Raw genomic sequence first — 24,240 nt, forward strand, 5'->3', positions numbered from 1 at the left:
TACATTTATGTTTAGAATACGGGAGTAGCCAACAGGTAGGGCTGGCCCTTGTTGATCTATAAGGCCCAATCATCTTCAACATAGTTGGCCTCATATGAGACCTCTTCAAGCTTGACTTCTACTTAACTTGAATCTCATTCTGCAAGATAGGCCTTAAATTTGAGCCTTGTTCTTGTTTTAAAAAATATTTCTCAACATGATTAGGTTTTCCACAGAAATCACATGATTTCTTTGGAAACTCCTTGTTAGTGGTGGGTCCTTTGTATGGTCCTTTGAAAGAACCCTTTTTCTCGAATGATCCACTGAAGTAGGCTTCATCTTGGAATGTAGACAAGGTGTTTTTCCTTTTGATCTTGAAAGATCCCTGCACCCTCCGCGCAACGAATTTGGGGGTGCTAGCAGCGGAAGTAGCACTTCTTGCGTAGGGCACAGCCTCTCACTCGGGCCCTCGCTCACGGATAGCTAGACAAGAGACTAATCCCTTGGTTCTTCCAAAATCGAACCCAAAAAAACTTCCCTTGCCCAGAAAGCATGGCGATTCCTCCGGGATATTTTTATTCTAATGTAGATAAGAGCCTTAACTAACCAGACTGATCCGACCGAACCCGTAAGTCACATCAAGGAAAAGATTTACACTTGGATCATAGAGACCAACGGTTTTTTCCTCATGGAGAGGCACAACCATTGATTCTTTTCCATAAAACAAGGACTGTTCTCGGGGTTTACTTCATCTATCATACCATAACAGAATTGAGTCTCATTTTAGGGATCCATCAAACCAGCCTAACCCCATCCAGTCCCATGGGTTAGCCCAACCACTGTAGTGATAGGATCCATTTAGGAATTTGGTTATGTTTTGTCTTGGGTACGAGGGAAAAGAGTTCCCAGGCCCCCTAGCCGACGCTTCATGCAAACTTCAAGATAGTCACACCACTTACACACCCAATATGAAATTGCCTATTTCACAGATTCAGTTGTCTTTAAAACAATCTTTTAATGAAACCAAAATATCACTAATCATAATCCTCCAAAATATCCAGTTAAATTCTAATTTTCAATCATTCTTTCATTGGTGTACCTATGGCATCATTGGCAACCAGAACGCTCTAGTTTATTGTAATACTGGCATAGTTTAGTTCACAAATAATAATACAAAGGAATGAGGGTCTATTAATAAGAGAGGGAGGCCACTAACTGAGTCCAACTAAGTTCTAGAATTTTCCAGCTTCAGTTTGGCTGAATTTGGCTGAATTAATAAGAGAGGGAGGCCACTAACTAAGTCCAACTAAGTTCTAGAATTTTCCAGTTTGGCTGAATTTGGACAAGTTTTGGACCAGTTTGGCTCCCTTTCTTATTTGGTTTGATTTAGGAGAGAGGAGAGATAAAAATATCCTATTATTTTTTAGTTTTAAACTCATCCAAGCATGTGAAATAGGCGCTTCCTTAAAGGTCTCCCTTTTCCTTACACGTGTCAAAAATGAATGATTACTCCAAAATATCTCATTTTTTTAATACACCATAATTTTTAACTAATAAACCTGGTACTTGGTTAACTCTTCATCTTATGTGGGCATTTACTCATTTTTGGGTATTTTCTTTTATTCTTTGGATTTATGTTGTCCCAACACTTGGATTAACCTTATTGGTCCATAGGAACCTTAATTGGACCATAATTAAAAAAATCAAAAATCTGGACCCTCAGGCTAAGGTCTTCTAAATCAATTTTAATTAATTCCAATTGTGCCTTGGAAAATCTATTTTGATTTTTTGTTTCATGGAAACATTTTTTTGATATTTGAAGAATTTATTTATCCAAAAATATCCTAATTCTGATTTGCCACTCTCTAGAATTTTTTTATCTCACTAGGCAAAACAAGGAAAAATGATATTTTCTTGTATTCAGAAACATAGAATGATTACAAGGGATTGAAGTAGAGGCTTTTTTGATATTCAGGCTGAGGAGGAATCTTACACCGTCGAAACGGTCAATCATTGGTGTCAAATGGGTCTTTAAGACCAAATATGTGTTAAATGGGTCGGTGGACAAACACAAAGCCAGACTTGTGGCTAAAGGTTATGCTTAGTGGGGCCAAGCATCGACTATGAGGATACCTCAGCACCGACAGCACAGATGACCTCGATTCAGACCGTTCTTGGCCTTGCTTCTTCTCAAAGGTGGCCAGTGTATCAAATGGATGTAAAATCTGTGTTCCTTAATGGTGACCTATAGGAGGAGGTGTATGTTGAGCAGCCTCTAGGCTTTATTGTTCCAGGATCAGAAGGGATGGTTTACAGGTTAGTAAGGCCTTGTATGGTCTTAAGCAGGCTCCCAGGGCTTGGAATCAGAAGATTGATTCCTTCTTTGTTCGGACTGGTTTTCAGAGATCAGTCAACCTGTATCTCTTTCGGGAACGCGGCATGGTTACGATTATCATCCTTTATGTGGATGATCTCATTCTCACCGACGGTCATGTGGAGCAGATTGGCGTGACAAAGGCTACCTTGTCAAAGGAGTTTCAGATGACCCCTAGGCTTACTCCACTTCTTTTTGGGAGATTGGAGATCTGGCAAACCCAGAGGGGGTTTTTTGTCTCTCAATGAGCAGCGGTATGTTCATGAGTTGCTTGAGGCCTTTGGGATGGAGAACTGCAAGCCTATTACTTCACTGATGGACCCAAACACAAAGTTAACTGTTAATGATCCTTGTGAGCTAGTTGATGCCTCGCAGTATCGAAAGTTGGTTGGTTCATTGATCTGGTTGCTGAACACCAGATTGGACTTGAGCTTCTCCATGGGGCTGTTGAGCTCTTTTATGGAGACGCCATTGAAGTCTCATTGGGATGCAAAATCACGGATCTTGCGGTATCTGCAGAGTACGAAGGATCTAGGACTCTTTTACACAGGAGGGGATGGAGTCAAACTCTAAGGTTGGAGAGTGACTCGGATTGGGGAGGAGATCAAGACACGAGGAGATCTACTTCAGGTTACAGTTTTACCCTCAGCTCAGGAGCAGTAAGAGGCAGCCAACTATTGTCCTATCTTCGATAGAGGCAGAGTACCGGGCTACTTGTGGTGCTGCTTACAAGGTTGTGTGGCTACGGAGGCTGCTAGGCGAGATTGGGTTTCCAACAGAAGGAGCCCACAGTCATCCAGTGTGATAACTAGAGTTGTATAGCTATTGCTCGGAACCTGGTCTTCCATGCCCGAACCAAGCACATAGAGATACAGTATCACTTTGTACGTGAGAAAATCTTGGTTGGTGACATCTTATTACTTTATTGTTTGACGAAGGACAATGCAGTGGACCTCTTCACTCACAAAGTCTCTACCTCAAGCTACGCTCAGGCGGCACTCCACCTCCCTAGTTGATTTCACATCCAGGAGCTGAGAGGGGGTGTTAGAAGTCATCTCCTATCTTTATCAAACACCATGGCCTCTGTTGTGGGTGTGCCCGCCTTGTATAGGTGTTTTCTCGTTTTTCCTCACTCCCCGTATTTTTTTCCCATTTTTTCATGGTGTGGGAGGCTACCTTGTGCTGGCAAGAAGGTCCAAATGCTAGCCGACTACTAGATGCTGGCCGACTGGAGCTGGCCAACTTCACACGTGTATGCATGCTGTGGCCGACTGGAGTAAATGTTGGTTGGGTGACTTCACCATGCTGTTGGGCTGTCCTTCTATTGGTCAACTGCACTCATGGGGCCATATAAATGGCCCCATGGTCCCCCACTTCTTTGTATCATCTTTTCATTACGGGATCTTGTGTATAGAGAAGAGTTACATGCCTACTATCTCTCACCTTCTCTTGCGCTGCCTATTTTCTGCACTCTACTTGCTCTTGGGGTCTCTCAGATTTTGTTATCATCTCCGCTGCGTATTTTGACAGCTTTGAATACCAATGCATAGACTGAATCTCATTTTGCTCTTGAAATGAGTAGTTCTCGGCAAAGTCAACACAACACACACAACAACGTCATATAAAAAATACATCACACACTCTTTAAACTGCTCACCCTGCCACTTGTATATAAAGTTGTGCCGAATAAACTTTGCAAGGTGAGTCCGAAACAAGTATACCAATTCTTTGCAGCTCATTTGTTTGATTATCAACTCTTTCCTTTTCTTTGTTGTTCCACCCCTACCCTTGTAAGCCACATCCTCAAAAACCTTCACTGGAACAACTATTTTGTTGAGAAATCTCACGTCGAAAAAAAACCAATTTTTTTGGCCCACACTTTTTACATCGTCCCATTGTGCAGTCCAGGTGAGTGATGAAAACTAGAAGCTATAGGCCTTTTGCGCACACCTTCCCAAATAGACATAACACTTTTGAAGGTGTGAACAATAGATCTGCATGTTGAACTACCACCATTTCTTTAGCATATCGTATAGTTGCACAAACAACTTGCCCCATGAAATCCATTACTAGGCTATCACATAAGTTCATTGAATCTTTGAGGAAGATCATTTGTACATGCTGAATAGAGCAACATGTGTATCTATCTTTTAAATTTCTTACAAAATAAGGCTTCAAGTATTCAAATGAGCGTTGTTGAATTGCAATATCTAGGTGGTGCCCTTTGAATTCCAAGAAAAGCTTTACCTGTAGCAATAGAAAATTTTACATTTATTACATTTCATAATAATGTTAAAACATAGGTAATTAGCAAAAAATATTACTAGCAATCCAGAAAGACATGACTACTAATTAATAGATTAGAATACTGTTTATAGTAGACAAGAATACTAATTAGTAGATTGAACTACTGTATCACTGAAACAGTAGTCCAGTCTACTAATTAACACCTAAACACTACTCTAGTCTACTAATTAGTAGTCTTCTCTACTACAATCAGTAGTCCAGTCTACTAATTGTTGAGATATCGAGCTCATCTAGTGAGGCGGTGGACACTGATGACCCGCCTGGGGGATAGGCCCCACACTTACACCCTTGCATAGTTGGTGAGATCATGGGTGATATGCGGCCAGTGGGATGACAGGCTGTGTGACAGCCATTTTGGCATAGTTATAGCACCAGCTCATTTAGTTGGATTCACACTACAGAGAACCCCAGTATGTATTTGGTTGAGTACCTTTTCATATTGTGTGTACTCTTATCTTTGTATATGGTGTGTTAAATGTTGTGTGAAGAAGAAGAAGATTTTTTGCCTCTCACCTTGTGTTCTCTCTTTTAGGGTTTTGTGAGTGTGTAAGTGCTTGCAAGAGCTCAAGCTCTCTTCTCCCTTGCATCTTTTCATGGTATCAGAGCTTGGTTCATGCTAAGGGCTGAGCTGCAAGCAAGAGAAGCACAGGAAGCGGTATGAGGGTAAGAGCTTCATCTACTCTTCCCTATTTGTGTTGGCAACTACACCCTTGTCGGGAGCTCTACGGGAGGCATCGGCAAACGATCTCTGATTGAAGAGCTTTCTTCGCGCGGGAGTAAAGCTATAGGGCAACTATACTGTCCTATCAGATAAAATTTTTCAGGCCGAGAACGCGTTTCGGGTGCGTTAGGACCTCTGTTTTCGAAAAGCATGCGATTTTAAGCACTGCGGATAAGTCATCGATTCTATGCAAAACTCTATTTTAAGAACTGCAAGAAGACAGATTGGTTGTGCAGACATTATGTGTGCTGCAAGGAGGTCAAACAGTTGCCATTGGGTGTATGTATGCACATTGAGGTCACTGGTTGTGACACTCAAATGTCACTGGTTGTGACACTCAAATGTCACTGGTTGTGACATTTGAGTGTAGTACATTACTGCTGCAGAAAATACAGCAGTTTGTGCAAGACAAACCAGAGTGCTGTTTTTGGTAAATTTGTGTGTTTGGCAAGATGTCAAATGATGGCATAAACCAGATTGTTGCTGAGAAGCTTGACAAGAATAACTTCCATGCTTGGAGGTTCAGGTTGACAAATTTCCTGATGGGAAAGGGTTACTGGGACTACATAGAAGGTGAGCATGAAGAGGCACCATGTAAGATTCCTCCCCCAGCCTCTCAGGATGTCCAGTATCAAAGATCTTGTTTCTACCAATTTTGGCCTAGAGAGAGAGAAAACCTTCTAAAGAGTGGAAATTCAATTTTTAAATATTTTTGGTTAGAAAAATATCTCATCATATTAAAATAAGTTCCCCTGAAATAGAAGTTCAAAAAGATTTTCAAAAGGTGCATTAGAAATTAAGTATAATCTGTTCAAGAGGCATTATACTAGGGGTGAAATTTTTTTCGAAATTTTAAATTAAGGTTCCTATGGACCAATAAGATTCAGCCAAATGTAGGGAGGAGATAAATAGAAGAATAAAAGGAAAGTCCCCCAAAAATGAGTAAATACTCACATAAGATGAAGAGTTGACTAAGGACAAGGTTAATAGTTAAAAAAGAGAGATATTTAGAAGTAATGATGCATTTTTGACACCTCAATATGGGGGAATTTTCCTCATGAAGGAGGCACCTATTTCACATGCTTGAATGAGTTTTAAACTCCCAAATAATGAGATATTTTTATCTCTCCTCTCTCCTGTTTCAACTAGCACCAAAAAGTGAGCAAAACTGACCTAAAAATGGTCAAAAATTGACCAAACTGATCTGGAAAATTCTAGAATCAGTTGGCTTGGTTGGAAGCTCACTTTTTCCTATAAATAGAATCCTTCTCCTTTGTTGAAACTCAATAGTGTTTTGCACTGTTACCTTGCCTCTCCCAAGTGCCAAAAACAGTGAATTTTACTCATAATTCATTAGTTTTGGACCTTCCCTCTTCCAAAAGATTGGTGGCCACTTTTGTTTCAAACAAGAGTAGAACCCTCAAACCATCAAGCCAAAGGAAAGCTCTCAAAGTATCTATGTAAGTTGGAGATTCTTCTCTTTTCTATTCTTTTTATGGTTTTTTATGATTTTTATCTTCTCTAAATTAAAAATAATGTTATGCCTCATTGCAAAAGGCATTCCCCTCTCTTCTCTAGTAAATCCAACCATTCTTTATCCTAGATGAATGATTAATGAATAAAATTAAGTTTTTCATAATATTTCTCTTAAATAAGTAGAAAAATGTTTACTTTAGAATGATTTAAATACTCTTGGTGCACTTCTAATTAATTTTAGAGACTTAAAAATTAAAAAATGGTTAGCCATACAAAGGAGGTTATGGCGAAATTTATTGAAAATTTATGAAATAAATTTCATCTTTTATCAATCAAAAAGAGTAATCCCCATCGTTAGAGTATTCTAAAAGTATCATTTTCATTCATGCATAAAAAGATGCATATTGATTAATTTTTATAAAAGAATGATTTTCAATAGAATTAAATTCTATGAAAGATACTTATTGATATTAGTTTTTTTGAAAGTGTTACTTTCTTCATTATGGATTTTTATGCTTAAAATAATGCATAAAAGTATGTTTTTTTATTACAAAAGAGTTACTTTCAAAATATTAATTTTTATGCATAAAAGAATATTTTTTTATTATAAAAGTGTTACTTTTATCATTATTGATTTTTATGCATAAAAGTATGCATAAAAGAATATTTTTTTTAAATTATAAAAGTGGTACTTTTATCATTATTGATTTCTATGCATAAAAGAATATTTTTTTATTAAAAAAGTGTTACTTTTATCATTATTGATTTCTATGCATAAAAGTATGCATAAAAGAGTATTTTTTTATTATAAAAGTGTTACTTTTATCATTATTGATTTCTATGCATAAAAGAATATTTTTTAATTATTAAAGTGTTATTTTTATCATTATTGATTTCTATGCATAAAAGTATGCATAAAAGAATATATTTTTTACAAGTTTTACTTTTATCATTATTGATTTTTATGCATATAAGATATTTTTTACATTAAAAGTGTGATTTTCATCATAAATGATTTTATGCATAAAAGAAATTCTTTTATAGTAAAAGAGTGATTTTCATCAAATGATTTGTATGCATAAAAGATTTTTTTTTATATTAAAAGTGTGATTTTCATCATAAATGATTTTACACATAAATTAGATGCATAAAAGAAATTCTTTTATATTAAAAGAGTGATTTTCATCATAAATGATTTGTATGCATAAAAGATATTTTTTTATATTAAAAGTATGATTTTCATCATAAATGATTTTATGCATACATTAGATGCATAAGAGAAATTCTTTTATTCTAAAAGTGTAATTCCTACTAAATTGGATTTATGTATGGAAAGATACATAAAGAAATTATTTCAATCCAAAAGTGTTATTCTCATCAGTTTTAATTTTATGCATAGAAAGATGCATAAAGAAATCTATTTTTAGTTCAAAAGAGTTATTTTCGTCAATTTTGATTATATGCATAGGAAGATGCATAAAAGATTGATTTTTAATTCAAAAGTGTCATTCTCATTTTAAATGAATTTATGTATAAGAAGATGCATAAAAGATTGATTTTTATTTCGAAAGTGTTATTCTCCTTAAAATGGAATTTGTGTATAAATAGATGCGTAAAGAAATCTTATATCAAAAATAAGAATTCTCTTGTATTCTATAAATAAATATGAGGATGTGAAACTAATCAGATAGATGAAAATGAACGAGGAATAGATGAAGATGTATGTATGTGAAAGAATGGATGAAGTTATATGTATGTGAAAGAAATGATGTAGATGTATGTATGTGAAGGATGTATGTGAAAGAAAAGATGTATGTGGAAATGAATGTATTGATGTAGATATGGATGTAAAAATATGGATGTATGTGAATGTGAATGTGGATGTATGAATGTAGATATGGAATGTGGATGTGGATGTATGTGAATGTGAATGTGGATGTGTGAATGTGGATATGGATGTAAGAATATGGATATATGTGAATGTGAATGTGGATGTGTGAATGTGGATATGGATGTAGATATGGATGTAAGAATGTGGATGTATGTGAATGTGAATGTGGATGTATGAATATAGATATGGAATGTGGATGTGGATGTGGATGTATGTGAATGTGAATGTGGATGTGTGAATGTGGATATGGATGTGGATATGGATGTAAGAATGTGGATGTATGTGAATGTGAATGTGGATGTGTGAATGTGGATATGGATGTAGATATGGATGTAAGAATGTGAATGTATGTGAATGTGAATGTGGATATGGATGTAGATATGGAATGTGGATGTGGATGTATGTGAATGTGAATGAGGATGTGGAATGTGGATATGGATGTATGGATGTGAATGTGAATGTGGATGTATGAATGTAGATATGGAATGTGGATGTGGATGTATGTGAATGTGAATGTGGATGTGTGAATGTGGATATGGATGTGGATATGAATGTAAGAATGTGGATGTATGTGAATGTGAATGTGGATATGGATGTAGATATGGAATGTGGATATGGATGTATGTGAATGTGAAGGAGGATGTGGAATGTGGATATGGATGTATGTGAATGTGGATGTGGATGTTTGAATGTGGATGTGGATGTGAAAATGGATGTATGGATGTAGATGTGAATGTGGATGTACGAATGTGGATGTGTATGTGGAATAATGAATGCAAATATGAATGTGAATGGATATGAAGTCGATATGACCGAATGGATGAGATGAGATGCGATGTGAATCAGAATGTGAATGAATAATATAAGATCTGAAGGAATGAGATATAATGAGAAATGGATGATGAGATGTAATGTAAATTAAGAAAGGAATGGATGTTATGTGAAGTGAATGAATCTGATGTGATAGGATGGAAAATGATGTATCTGGTCAAGAATGGATACACATATGATTTGGATTTAGTTTAAGTAATATGGATTGATGTGGAACAATCTGGAAAGATGTGAGTTCATTATAGAAACTGTATTGTGAACTATTTGTAACTGACTGTTTTATGTCAAGAATGCTGGGGAAGCATTTTCACTATCTTGAGAATGTGGTCATGAAGACCTACCTGATAAAGTTACAATTGCTGAGTTTCACCGAAGAAGTCTTCTGAGAAGAAGCCTAAAACAGAACGAGAGAAACTGAAGGCCGAGCGGTAGCAAGGCGACTACTGGAGGAGCTGTCCTAAGCGGACTGGGAACAGTGCTAATTCTTCAACCTCGGCTGTAAAGACTCCTGCATTTGTGCACTTAGAGACGATATGGACTCCGATGCTTCATCGTCTTCGAGCGAGGAGGCAGTTGGCTTCACCGCAAAGGATACCCAGGAATTGATTCTTGACAGTGGTGCTTCCAGGCATATGACTCCGTCCCGTGACTTCTTTTTGGATCTGAAACAGCTGTCAGGTTGCATTTTCATTGGTGACAACTCCACCATTCCGATACACGGTGAGGGTCGGCGGATGGAGACTATTCCTAACGGCAAGGGGGGCAAGCATGCCTCCCGTGTTCTTTATGTCCCTGCTTTTGGTTTTCATCTTCTGTCAGTGCATGAAGTATGCAAGACTGGCTTTCGGGTGGAATTTGAGGAGCATTCAGTTGCTCTACGGGACCGTGAGACTAGCCAGGGTTGTTTGGGAAGGCGGTGTGGAGAATGGTATCTACAAGCTCTCAACACTCTTCATTGACAGGTTCTCAGGTCAGAGATCTGTGGCACTTTTGTTTTGGCCACTTAAATGTGGATGCACTGCGGCGAGCTTTCCGGGACTAGATGGTGGTTGGCTTGCTAGATGTTGGCAGCAGAGGCAAGGACGTTGCAGTTCTTGCATACATGGTAAGAAGCACATGGAATCCTTTCCGAAGCAGGCTTCCAGGCGCAGGCTTCAAAACCATTGGAGTTGATTCACACTCACATGTGTGGACCTCAGCAGACACCATCACTCGGAGGATCTCTCTATTTTATGCTGCTTGTTGATGACTATACCAGATTCACATGGGTCTACTTTCTTTCACACAAGGACCAAGCTTTTGCACGGTTCAAGGATCTCTCTATTTTATGATGCTTGTTGATGATTGTACCAGATTCACAGGGGTCTACTTTCTTTCACAGAAGGACCAAGCTTTTGCACGGTTCAAGGATCTCTCTATTTTATGCTGCTTGTTGATGACTCTACCATATTGACATGGGTCTACTTTCGTTCACAGAAGGACCAAGCTTTTGCACGGTTCAAGGATTGGCACGTGATGGTGGAAAAAGTTTCTGGATTGCAGATAAACACTCTTAGGGCTGACAAAGGGGGTGAATTCTCCTCGAATGTATTTCTTAGATTTTGTGCAGATCATGGCATCAAGAGGGAACTGGCCAATACAAGATCGCCTTAAGAGAATGGAGTTGTAGAACGCAAAAACAGGACTGTGGTGGAGATGGCGAGGACCATTCTGGAGCATCGTGATCTTCCTCGTCCACTTTGGGGAGAGGCTCTGGCAACGGCTCTCCATACCCTCAACCGGTCTCCAACGACTTCAATACCTAATATGACTCCGTTTGAGGCATACTTTGGCAGGAAACTTGATGTCTCGCACTTCCGTGTTTTTGGGAGTGATGCATATGTACATATTCCGAAGAAACAGAGGAGGAAGCTTGACTCCAAATCCCGCAAGCTTATATTTGTGGGGTATAATTCTCTTTCCACAAGGGATACAAATTGTATGATCCAGATAAGAATGAGATTGTTGTTGTCAGCCAGGATGTGGTTTTTGATGAGCATGTTCCAATATCCAATGTCAAGGAGCCGCCACTTCTTGGAGATCCAGAAGAGTCTGATGATGATTCCTAGACCATTGTTCCAGTTGATCAACCCTAGTCAGCACAGGAGGTTGAGCCCGCAGCAGCTGGAGTAGAGCCCCCACAACAGGCCAAGAGGCTCCACGATCTGTTTGAGTGCCCAGGTGGTTGTTGGACACCCTTCGGGAGTCAGGTGTCAAGGAGTTACCCTCCGAGTGGACCACAGAGGACGGCCCTCAAAGATCGCACAGAGTCCGCGGCAAAACCAATACAGCGGAGCTTCTTCAAGTAAACTATGCTTTGATGTCTCGTATTATGTGGGACAAGGAGCCCACTTCCCCGTTAAGGAAGCCCTTTCAGAGGATACTTGGAGGAAAGCAATGTAGATGAACTTGATGCCATCAAGAAGAACAAAACATGGGAGTTGGTACGAGGCCGTCGAAACGGTCAGTCACATTGGTGTCAAATGGGTCTTTAAGACCAAATATGCGTTAGATGGGTCAGTGGACAAACACAAAGCCAGACTTGTGGCTAAAGGTTATGCTCAGTGGGGCCAGGCATCAACTACGAGGATACCTTTGCACACCGACAGCACGGATGACCACGATTCGGACCGTTCTTGCCCTTGCTTCTTCTCAGAGGTGGCCAGTGTATCAAATGGATGTAAAATTTGTGTTAATGGTGACCTGCAGGAGGAGTTGTATGTTGAACAGCCTCCAGGCTTTATTGTTCCAGGATCAGAAGGGATGGTTTATAGGTTACGTAAGGCCTTGTATGGTCTTAAGCAAGCTCCCAAGGCTTGGAATCAGAAGATTGATTCCTTCTTTGTTCAGACTGGTTTTCAAAGATCGGTTGCAGATCCCAACCTGTATCTCTTTCGGGAACACGGCATGGTTACGATTATCATCCTTTATGTGGATGATCTCATTCTCACTGGTCATGTGGAGCACATTGGCGTGACAAAGGCTACCTTGTCAAAGGAGTTTCAGATGACCGACCCAAGCTTACTCCACTTCTTTTTGGGATTGGAGATCTGGCAGACCCAGAGGGGGTTTTTTGTCTCTCAATCAGTATAGCGGTATGTTCATGAGTTGCTTGAGGCCTTTGGGATGGAGAACTGCAAGCCTATTACTTCACCGATGGACCCAAACACAAAGTTAACTGTTAATGATCCTTGTGAGCTAGTTGATGCCTCACAGTATCGGAAGCTAGTTGGTTCATTGATCTGGTTGCTGAACACCATATTGGACTTGAGCTTCTCCGTGGGGCTGTTGAGCTCTTTTATGCAGACGCCATGGAAGTCTCATTGGGACGCAGGATTGCGGATCTTGCGGTATCTGCAGAGTACGAAGGATCTAGGACTCTTTTACACAGGAGAGGATGGAGCTAGACTCCAAGGTTGGAGTGACTCAGATTGGGGAGGAGATCAAGACACGAGGAGATCTACTTCAAGTTACAGTTTTACCCTCGGCTCAGGAGCAGTTTCTTGGAGCAATAAGAGGCAGCCAACTATTGTCCTATCTTCAACAGAGGCAGAGTATCGGGCTGCTTGTGGTGCTGCTTGCGAGGTTGTGTGGCTACGGAGGCTGCTAGGCGAGATTCGGTTTCCAACAGAAGGAGCCCACAGTCATCCAGTGTGATAACCAGAGTTGTATAGCTATTACTCGGAACCCGGTCTTCCATGCCCAAACCAAGCATAGAGATACAGTATCACTTTGTACGGAGAAGATCTTGGCTATTGACATCTTGTTACTTTATTGTTCGATGGAGGACAATACGGCAGACCTCTTCACTCACGAAGTCTCTACATGAGGCTACACTTAGGTGGCACTCCAGCTCCCTAGGGTTGATTTCATAGCCAGGAGCTGAGAGGGGGTGTTAGAAGTCATCTCCTGTCTTTATCAGACAACAAGGCCTCTGTTGTGGGTGTGCCCGCCCTCCTATATAGGTGTTTTCTCATTTTTCCTCACTCCCCGTATTTTTTCCCCATTTTTCATGGTGTGGGAGGCTGCCTTGTGCTGGCAGGAAGGTCGAGATGCTAGCCAACTACTGGATGCTGGCCGACTGGAGCAGGTCGACTTCACACGTGTATGCATGTTGTGGCCGACTGGAGTAAATGTTGGTCGGGTGACTTCAACATGCTGTCGGCTGCCCTTCTATTGGCCGACTGCACTCATGGGGCCATATAAATGGCCCCATGGCCCCCCACTTCTTTGTATCATCTTTTCATTGCGGGATCTTGTGTATAGAGAAGAGTTACACGCCTATCTCTCTCCTTCTCTTGTGCTGTCTATTTTCTGCACTCTACTTGCTCTTGTGGTCTCTCAGATTTTGTTATCATCTCCACTGCATATTTTGACAGCTTTGAATACCAATGCACAGACTGAATCTCATTTTGCTCTTGAAATGAGTAGTTCTCGGCAAAGTCAACACAACAGACACAACAATGTCATATAAAAAATACAACACACTCTTTAAATTGCTCAGCTTGCCACTTGTATATAAAGTTGTGCCAAATAAACTTTGCAAGGTGAGTCCAAAACAAGTATACCAATTCTTTGCAGCTCATTTGTTTGATTATCAACTCTTTCCTTTTCTTTGTTGTTCCACCCCTACCCTTGTAAGCCACATCCTCAAAAACCTTCACTGGAACAACTATTTTGTTTTGTGAGAAATCTCACGTCGAAAAAAACCCAAATTTTTTGACCCCCACTTTTTACATCATCCCATTGTGCAATCCAGGTGATGAAAACTAGAAGCTATAGGCTTTTCGCGCCAACCTTCCCAAATAAACGTAACACTTTTGAAGGTGTGAACAATAGATCTACATGTTGAACTACCACCATTTCTTTGGCATATCGTATAGTTGCACAAACAACATGCCCCATGAAATCCATTACTAGGCTATCATATAAGTTCATTGAATCTTTGAGAAAGATCATTTGTACATGCTAAATAAAGCAACATATGTATATATCTTTTAAATTTCTTACAAAATAAGGCTTCAAGTATTCAAATAAGCGTTGTTGAATTGCAATATCTAGGTGGTGCCCTTTGAATTCCAAGAAAAGCTTTACCTGTAGCAATAGAAAATTTTACATTTATTACATTTCATAATAATCAAAGGTAATTAGCATAAAATATTACTAGCAATCCAGAAAGACATTACTAATAATTAGTAGATTGGAATATTGTTTATAGTAGACAAGAATACAAATTAGTAGATTGAACTACTATATAGAACACTGAACTACTAATTCGTACAATACACTACTAATTAGTGAACTGGACTATTATTTAGGAGGCAACTTCTAATTAGTAAACTAGACTACTAATTAGTAGATTGAACTACTATTTAGAGACTGAACTACTAATTAGTATCATGTCTACTAATTAGAGATTGAACTACTAATTAGTATCATGTCTACTATTACCATTAGTGCAGTCCCCTAATTAGTAGTTGCCTCCTAAACAGTAGTCCACTCTACTAACTCTAGTAACTAGTAAGTAGTTCAATCACTGAAACAGTAGTCCAGAGAGAGAGAGAGAGAGAGAGAGAGAGAGAGAGAGAGAGAGGCCATGGCTGAATGAAGCTTAATCTTGAAGACGCATGTTTTCTTTCAGTATGAGAGCTGCAAAATAGAGTAAACGGGGGTAGTAAGGGCTTCAAAAGAGCATAGTAAATAGGGTGGGAGAGAAGAAGAAGCAGTTGAAAAGACTTTGAGAGAGAGAGAGAGAGAGAGAGAGAGAGACAAAAGGCGACCTAGGGGAGATGGCCCAATTTTTTTTCATGTAAAACAAAGGGCGTTTCAAACGCATAACTTCCCAAAGAGGAGAGAGAAAAGAAAATGCATATAATTTAATAAAAGAAACATTTCAAGTTGTTTTCTCCACCACTAATAGCTTGTGTTGTTTAGTACTGTCTGGGAATCCACTATTTGTGCACCTTAGCATGCATATACCCCTCTGCTAAACTTAATGATGGGATTTCAACTTCTTCTCTTGGATGACTGTCATCATCCCAATGTCTATTCCTCGAGTCCCAAACATGTTATCGTTCCCTTCTTAGCAACCTTTTCACTGAATACCCAGTCCGGTCTCCAAATCTGGTGAAAATCTATGCATTTGTCCTTCATGTCCTGTCTTTGAACACTTTCTTCGTTCTTCTTTTCCTGAGTATTGAATCCGACACTCTCACTCCACCCCTTGGAAGATCATCTTCCCTTGGAACCGTTGCCTAAAGGCCTTTCCTGGTGTGCCCCAAGTGACACTCGACACATAGGACTACCATTCCCCTTGGGTCTTGAGGAACACCACCAACCAACCTCCTTGGAACTTCTTCCATGTCTTGTGTTCCTTTCCTTGGATCATGCACATTCATCTAGGACTCCATCAATGTTTAGCCTCCCTGAGCTTGATGCTGAAACAATGTTGCTTAGTCTCCACTCCACCAAAAGATCAAGGCACGGGCAAGTGCTACATCTCAGAATCAGCCTAAAGCTCTATTAACCCATTCCTAGGGTTATCAAGAGACACTACCATTATCTTGTATCAAAGAGTCAAGGTAGATACACCAGAAGGTCATACATCCAAGATATGAAGCAATAGTGTCCAAATCTATAACTTGGACGAGCGTCAGTAATGGTCCGATGGAATACTTATGGTGATTTCCGCTTCAAGAGCATGTGGTAGCGAGTTAGGATGAAGTCCCAAGTGATATACTTCATGGATATATTATGAGAGTGGTCATTGTAATAGCATTAGACCTCTTATGAGCCTAAAGTGCCCGGTCGGCCACAGTTTAAGTGAGTGTGAATACTTATGGCCATGTATATAAGTGAATATCTTTCATAATACAAAGAACTCTCCCATTGTGCAATAGAGTCTTGTTCTTGCTAATCCTCTTGTTGCTAATCTCTCTCTAATCCATGCTAGTGAGTGTGTGTGAGTGAAGTGAGGTGAGAGAAGAAACAAGTACACATTGAACAACGCAACGGTGCGATAACGCTCACGGGATGGTGGAATTGTTTCTCAAGGAGTTGTGGAGCTTGGAGACCTCAAGGGTTACAAGCTCGACCATTGAGAAGATCCTTACGATTGGGGTTCACTAGGCAATCTTCTTGTTGGATGTGTTTCAAGGGGGTTTGGGTGAGCCATAACAAGCTTTGATACCAATGTCACATGTGGAAGCTCTAGGAGTCTTCTTTCAGTCCTAAATACTAAATCTTGGCTAGCCCATGGCTGCCCTTAAAAAGGTGAAAAATCACTAATTCTAGTCTAAAACCACATTCCCCAAAAGAAATGAGATGCCTATCTACGAGCCAATTGCTTGCTTTTATAGGCTTTGGAAATAATGACCAACTGTCCGCCAGCTCCCTAGCCGACACAAGATCTCCTCTCTAGCAACTGGCAGACAGCCTCTTGGTCCATCCAAAAGTCTTCCTTGCGAAAACTAGCTACAATAGCTCTTGAATCTGGTTCTAAATCTAATCTTTATGTGTTTCCCCTTCAGAGATTAGCCCTGGGATTAGCATGTACATGTGCATGCACATGACGTGTTGATTATTTACTTGATAGTTGAAACGGTAGAGCTTGAAGCTTCACCTTGGCCTTAAGCACACTTGAGGAAAGATGTCCACCGCTTCAACAAAACCTCCGTACATGATCCAATTAAAGCTTTGATTGTCCACAATGTAGAATTGGGGCTACTTAGGGGGGATCCAACACTCTTGATGATGGGTCTTAATTTCAAGCTTTAGTTATCATAGAATGTAGGTTACCATAGTGAGAAGAAAATGAATTGGGAGTTTCACACAAGAAGCATACACAAGGCTTGAATAAAGGGAAAAACTAGCGTTAAATTCTGTGAAATTTTAAGACTTCCAAGGACTGCCACCCCTTAAACTAGGGATGCCTCCTCTACACCTTAGACAGAATAAAAAGCATGGTAGTCTCACCAAGGAGATGACCATAGCCAGGCTGTCATCTGTAGAGGAAAAAAAAAGCACAACTTTTTAAGGAACGATGGACAGCCTGAAGAGTATACTGAAACTGAGATATGTTTCCCTCTCTGTCCAAGGCTTAATCACTTAGATAATTAGGCAACCCCTCATAGGGCTTGAAAGGGATGATCATTCAACGTTTACAAAACTACCACCAAGAGACGTAGCTTACAAGCAGATTTCTGACTTGAAAAAGAAGCCTGAAGAGCTGAGGTAGGTGGCTTCTATGGCTGGGAATCAATCCCCAATCGATTGAGCAACAAGCTTGGCACAAGTGGCTTGGCTGTGGTGGATGTACGCATAGCCTGCAATGGAGCTTCAAAAATGAAGAGAGAAGGGCACCGATGCAAAATCCATCCCAAAAAAGTCTACCAGATTACGGTTGTTTCCCCCTACTACCAACTATTTAAGAATAGCATTTATAGTATAGAATAAGCTCAAGCCTTCAAAATTAGCAAGGGGATGTGTGAGCTTCCTTCACATGGGGGAGGTGATAAATGTCGCCACCCTATCATGGTTACCATGAACATATTTTTCTTAATTTAATATTGGATAATTTTCCAACCTTAGAAAAAAGGACCTTAATGCTTAATTCAATTCTTTTCACCCCTTATAATTTCCAAGTCTAATGCCAATAAATTTCTCATATCTAGGCCCACCTCAAGGTTAAAGGGGTCATCATAACCATCTGTGAAATTCATCTAATAAGGGGGCATCTAGATGAGCAAGGCCATACTTCAGGTGACATAACCCTTTACACCAGTCACTAACAGTTTCCAAATTAATAAAGCTTGCAATTGATTTGGCTGATTTAAATGGCCCAAAAATAAATCCAACATACCATTTTTAAGATATCATCTATATATAGATGAACTTGGCAATTCTCTGATCTTAAGCTAGACACACCAACCATCTAGAACTTATTAAAATATCTAAAATAAGGGTTTCAACATAGTCTTTTATACACTGGAGTGGTAACCCGAAGAAACAAAGTTTTATCTACAACCTGAGCGCTACTACAAAAAAACACTCTAATGTTTGGATCCCAAAAACCACCTAAGCCACCAAAGAAAGTCAAGCAATGACCCCAAAACTCAACACCTCAACTCCATCCCAACAACCTACACCCTTGGATCTTGACGAAGCTGCTAGAAACTCAAGGCTTCTACAAGAAGGAACCCAAAAATTTGGATCCCGAGGTCAAAGGAAGGAACCCTCACCACACAAGAGGCAAGGCAGCCACTGAACTACCATTTTGCGAATTTAAATGACTTTTGAACTAAAAATCATAACAAAACAAAGATGGAGAGCACAGTAATAGTAGTACCATGCATTATGTAGTTCTCGTCCACCACACCCAAGCTTTGCCAAGGCGAGAGAGAAGAGAAGTGCGTTGGGGCATGGGTGAGAGAGCAAGCCATCTTATTTAACTGCCAAGGTTGTGACGTTTCAAAAGAGAATTAAATTTTCATTGATTAAGGTTAACATAAACCTTAATATCAAAGGTTTATAAAAAACCATCACCTAATTAATGAATTTGATTTTTCACTCATTGTAGGCCCCTATTAGTGGTGCCATAAATAATAAAGTTAGTTCTCCCTTTAAGCTTGTCTAGGGTATTAAAAAGGGAAAGGTATGAGCCAAAAAACCGGATGGATGCATCTACATGTGCACCGACCAAGAGTCTTGCTGTTGGCGCGTTCACATTTGTTAATTAGGTGCTACCTATTGATGCCTTGAATCAGCATCCACGCAAGAGTTTGCCCAAGGTATCCTTACATTGATCTACATACATCCTCACATGCATTATAAAAAGATAGTAAGTCTCAAATGCTGTGAGATGAGAAAAAACACATTACTCACACAATCCAGATTGGAAAATCTTGGCAGCTTCTCAGGCTCCTCTTTGGATGTGCTGAGTCGAATCTTCTTACAATCAAGGGTGGCCTAGTAACGAGTGTTGCTCAGCAATAAGATGCAACTGGGCAATCAAATCTAGTAGTAGTAGCATGTGCACTGACTGCGACTAATTAGGCAGCTGAGGGCTCACATACCTGGCAATATTCGCAGCCTGTATTATAAGCGTTTCAGATATAGTAACCAGCTTACATAATACAGTCTACTGCCACCCATGAGAATTACACCACTACAAATCTATTCCTAAAAAACTAGGCAGCCAAAATTTAGAGTCCTTTCAAATTTTATGTAAGTGCAGAGGGTTAACAACGCCTTCCACGAAAAGCCATGTCCCTCATTTGCATCGTGTGTACCCTAGAAGTACATCTCTCTCTCTCTCTCTCTCTCTCTCTCTCTCTCTCTCACACACAAACACACACACACACACACAGCCAAAACTGCTCTGCAGGTACAGTTTCACTAAGTGTCCCTGAAAGAAGACTTCCCATAATGATATTCCATGCAACAAATGGGAAGGACCAGATCGGCCATCAACCTTCGTGAAGCTGGTAGTTGGAAAGAAGCTCCTCCTGAATGTGTCTTTCAGGAAGAAACCTGATACCGTGACCATCCACATAAGTACCCTCATGAGGCCTTTCTGTGTAAGTTGAAGATCCACTGACTGGAGGGTCAAAAGTATCCAATCGCCTGTCCAGCACTCCTCCCCGCACTAACAGAAGTCTCTTCCAATACGAAAGGCCTGCTTCTGGAGATACATTACCCAACGCATATCCTTGCCAATAGGCAGAGAGCAAATCATCTTCTGCTTCCATCTCATAAGGATAAACCTCTGCACTGTAAGTAGGAAAATAGTCTGGTAAACCTGAATTCGCCCTGAGCTGATTGGTGTCCTGCCGCAACCTGGCTTCACGAGAGTCATATTCTACATAACCTGAATTGTGGTTGATCAGAAGCCTTCCATGGTGTGGAAAGTCAGGCTCATACGGAACACAATAATTGCTTATGCGAGCAACAGTTGGGGATAGGTTGGGATCATGATGATTGCTCCTGCAAGCAACAGTTGAGGACAAGTTGGGAACATCATAATTGGTCATGCGAGCCACACTTGGAGACAAGTTTTCTTGAGCATCATCAACTGGAGTGAAAAGGTTCACTAGCTCAAAGACCTGAGTGTAGAAACCATCAACAAGTACATCTTAGCAAGGTTTAAACATCCCATGAATAATCAGGCAATCTTTACTATGAAGGCCAAAATACCATGCCAGCAGATCAACAGCACAATCAATGATATTTGGCATCATAACAAGAAACTAAATGTTCACATAGCTTCACAGCCTTTTACTAGCTATAAACTGCCTATATCAATCAAGTTTGAAAACACGCTGGCTGAAAATACGGATCTACTTCTGAAACCCTAATGTCAGAATTTTGTACTCACTGACCTGCTTAGCAGACAACTCAATCATGAACTTCAATCTGCTAATATAATTTTCTTGTATGACATGCTTGAAGGCACTTTCTGGAAGGGGAAGACAGTCTTTGAGGACAATAAACTTCACCTGCAAATCAAGGCAACTGTAGTTTTAGTCCTATAGCAAAGGAAAAGAAACCGTTTTCTGAGCTCTTCTTAGCCTACACAAGCAATTACACTAAAACTTCATGAAGTCACTGGCAAGAATGCAAGACAGTTTTCTGACTAGCAATATCAGTGTGAGTCAGATTAAAAGCCTTCTTCACCTGCCATGGAAAGACTTTGTTTGATCCTTGGAATGCCCTTGGCTCCAAGTTAAAGCCACCACGACATGTTGCTCGGAAAATTCCATAGAGAACCCTCTGGTCCGTATCGAACAGGAACAGTTTCATGCCTCGATAGACTTGGGCCACCAAGTTCTTTTTGGCCTCTGGAAGGCCAAGAACCCCATACTCAAAACAATCATTTCTGGTAACAGCATTGCACATGAATATGAGCGAAGCAAAACCTGGACTATATGTATACACACGGGCAGGACTGCGAAACCCTTCCTTCATGGGGGGAGGATTCACGTTATGCAAGCCCTCTTGAATGATCAATTTGGTTGCATCAGTTATGTACTCATCTGTGTAGTTGTTGAGTGCTCCAATCCCTTGGGCATTGCTGTTGTTTGCCCCATAAACTTCAGCATGGTTGAAGTTTGCTTCATAGTCTTGAGCATGGTGGAGGTTTTCTCCGTACTCTTCAGCATGGTTGGTGTTTGCTCCATCATCTTGAGCATGGTGATTGTTTGCTCCATACTGTTCAGCATGGCCTTCTGCTCCATGAAACTGCTCTCTATACTTCCTCTTATGCTTTCCCATGTTTGCCTTCACGAGAAACTCAGAGAGACACTGAGAAGAGGTCTCCTTACAGGAAAACGTTGGAAAGAGATCTCAGCAAACCTAAGAACAACCAGAAATCCAAACAGACTTGAAATTAAGTGATTCTGATGAACTAAAGAAAGGAAAGCTTAAAAGAATAAATTCTTGATGCTATCAAGAACAAAGCGAACAATGTCAGGAGCAAACCAGCTACGAGACCATACCTAGACACCAAAAAAAGGCCAAAACGTACACAACAATCATAAACTAGTTCGCATTTTAGCAGGCCGTGACAAAATGAATACCTGAAAAAACGTAAGCTCACACTCCGTCGTAACCCGAATTTAAGAAAAGAACAGTTGACGCAGCGGCTAAATCTTAATTTCATAAACAGAATCGTACAGCGACCAGCGGCCAAAGCCTTATTTCACGCACACACAGAACGATGTGTTACTTCTAGCAGCTGCAAAACCCTAATTACACACACACACACACACACACAGATATTGTGTTCCTTTTGCAGCGGAAAAACCCTAATTTCATACTCAGACATACAGATGATGGAAAAGCATTGCACACATATAGACTGACATGTTCCGTTACAGGCAAATTCCATTCCCTGAAGCTCCGTTTGAGCAGAAAGACTGCTTTAAACTAATCTCAGAAAAACGGGAGAATCGACGTCCTGAAGCAACCGTTCCATTTCGAAAGAGTTACCGTAAACGCAGAAACGATGTAGAGATTGCTTCATACAGTTCCCAACTCCTAATCTCAGACAGGCAGAAACCAGAAATCCATGGTCGAGTTACTTCTTACCATCACAGACAGAAGAATCCATGCGACGATCGAAGGCAGAAAAATGGATGAAACACGATTTTACACAGACAGCCGTTCCTGCAAATGGAAGGTGAAAGAAAGAAACAGACTTCACAGCAGCGCGGGAGACGTTTTCACTGTTCAGATCCATGCGATTCGTATTCTGATGTGCTACAAGAGATTTTTTAAACTGTCATTAAAACTTTATATATGTTACATTTGGACAAGGTGCGTGTGGAGTTGTGGTTTGTGGCTGAGTTGTATATTGTGGTGGGTTCTTTGAGAATTGTTTATAGCACTTGCAGCGTATTCCAAGCTTTTATATTGGAGATTTTGTTCACTGATGTGTATGCCTTGTGTGGAGGTGTTGATTCTGTACTCATTGATTTGTTCTTATTATTACATCAAAGAACTCAATCCATGCTATTTTTGGCATTTTGTTTGTGTCAACTTCTTGAAATATCCTATTTTCTCTATTAACTAAATCATTGGCGGCAATGTCGATGTTGCCAATGCGTAGCTCAACTTTCATCCCTTTCTTGAGCTCAATGGATGAGGCAAGTCCTGTAGTGGCTTCATCTAGGATGACTAGGTCTTTTGAACATGTCTTGTGTTTATTGTCTTGCGCAATAAGCACGGGTGCTTCTTCATTGAGATTGTTGATAATAAGACGGTTATGCTTGTTTTTTAGATTGTTTGTGAAGAAGAGAGGAGGTATTGTATACATGTTTGGGGGCTTGTTTTGGAATGTTGAATTGATGTATTGCAAATCATTGTCCATGTGGATGGCGAACCTAATTCTATTAAGGAAGGAAATGCACTTGTCATTAGTTTGCCTCATTGTTGTGAGTAGCCCATAGCACTGTATGTGTGTGTGCCAATAAGAGGGCGCCAAGCGATATCTTGCGACGTGCTAAATATCCAACTATCGCAGACTGGATTTGCTTTGGTAGAGGTCTCCATAATATATAACATCAAGGCTGTCGATTGGATCTATGTGATTGTGCTTTATCACTCTTAGCCGTGTGTCGATAAGGCCGAGTATTCTCTAGCTGATCAATGATGCTTCATCGAAGATTTAAATTTTTGTATTTCTACGAGATAGCTCGGCTAGCTTCTCTAATGAAAGGACTCGACTTGGGTGCAAGATAAGAGGCATGCACAATGCTGAATGGATTGTTGTGCCACTAATGTTGAAAGCAACTTTGCCTATGTAAGCCATGAGGAGGGTGCTAGGGAGCTCACTTCACTTTCTAATATCAAATCAGGCCTTGCAGTATTGTACACAACATGAATATCTTGCATGTCCTTGTACCACCTATAAGGAAAAGATGAAGTGCTATGTTTGCGTGAAAGTGCTTTCTCAACATTATGTCATCGTATAATAGCCTTTGTTCATTGTTGAGTGTTTGTATTGTGACGAATGGTATACTTTGCTCAGCAATGCTATGTTTTTTTGTTGGGTATGAGTGTTGGTGCAAGGAAACTTAGGCCCTGAGATGTCCAAGTGGAGATCGTAGTTATAGGCTTCTTGTT

General features: G+C 40.2%; 1 protein-coding gene across 5 annotated transcripts; it reads right to left on the bottom strand.

Annotated features, from left to right (window-relative positions):
• Positions 1 to 19,872: 19,872 nt before the first annotated feature.
• Positions 19,873 to 22,871, bottom strand: LOC147634967 (uncharacterized). 5 transcript variants are annotated; one of them, XM_086804227.1, is made up of 6 exons: positions 22,705 to 22,871; positions 22,480 to 22,573; positions 22,194 to 22,309; positions 21,292 to 21,969; positions 20,997 to 21,113; positions 19,873 to 20,720 (listed from the first exon to the last, which is right to left on the bottom strand). In XM_086804227.1, the coding sequence occupies exons 4-6, from the start codon at positions 21,886 to 21,888 to the stop codon at positions 20,085 to 20,087; spliced, it is 1,350 nt and encodes a 449-aa protein (XP_086660353.1). In that variant the 5' UTR covers positions 21,889 to 21,969; positions 22,194 to 22,309; positions 22,480 to 22,573; positions 22,705 to 22,871; the 3' UTR covers positions 19,873 to 20,084. The 5 variants fall into 5 exon arrangements, with proteins under 5 accessions (XP_086660353.1, XP_086660355.1, XP_086660354.1 ...); XM_086804229.1 differs by having other exon boundaries at positions 22,468 to 22,573; XM_086804228.1 differs by lacking the exon at positions 22,480 to 22,573.
• Between the last annotated feature and the right edge of the window lie 1,369 nt (positions 22,872 to 24,240).

The sequence above is a fragment of the Cibotium barometz genome, chromosome 10 (genome assembly GCF_041138505.1).
Source record: "Cibotium barometz isolate CiBa-2024 chromosome 10, ASM4113850v1, whole genome shotgun sequence".
NCBI lineage: Eukaryota > Viridiplantae > Streptophyta > Polypodiopsida > Cyatheales > Cibotiaceae > Cibotium > Cibotium barometz.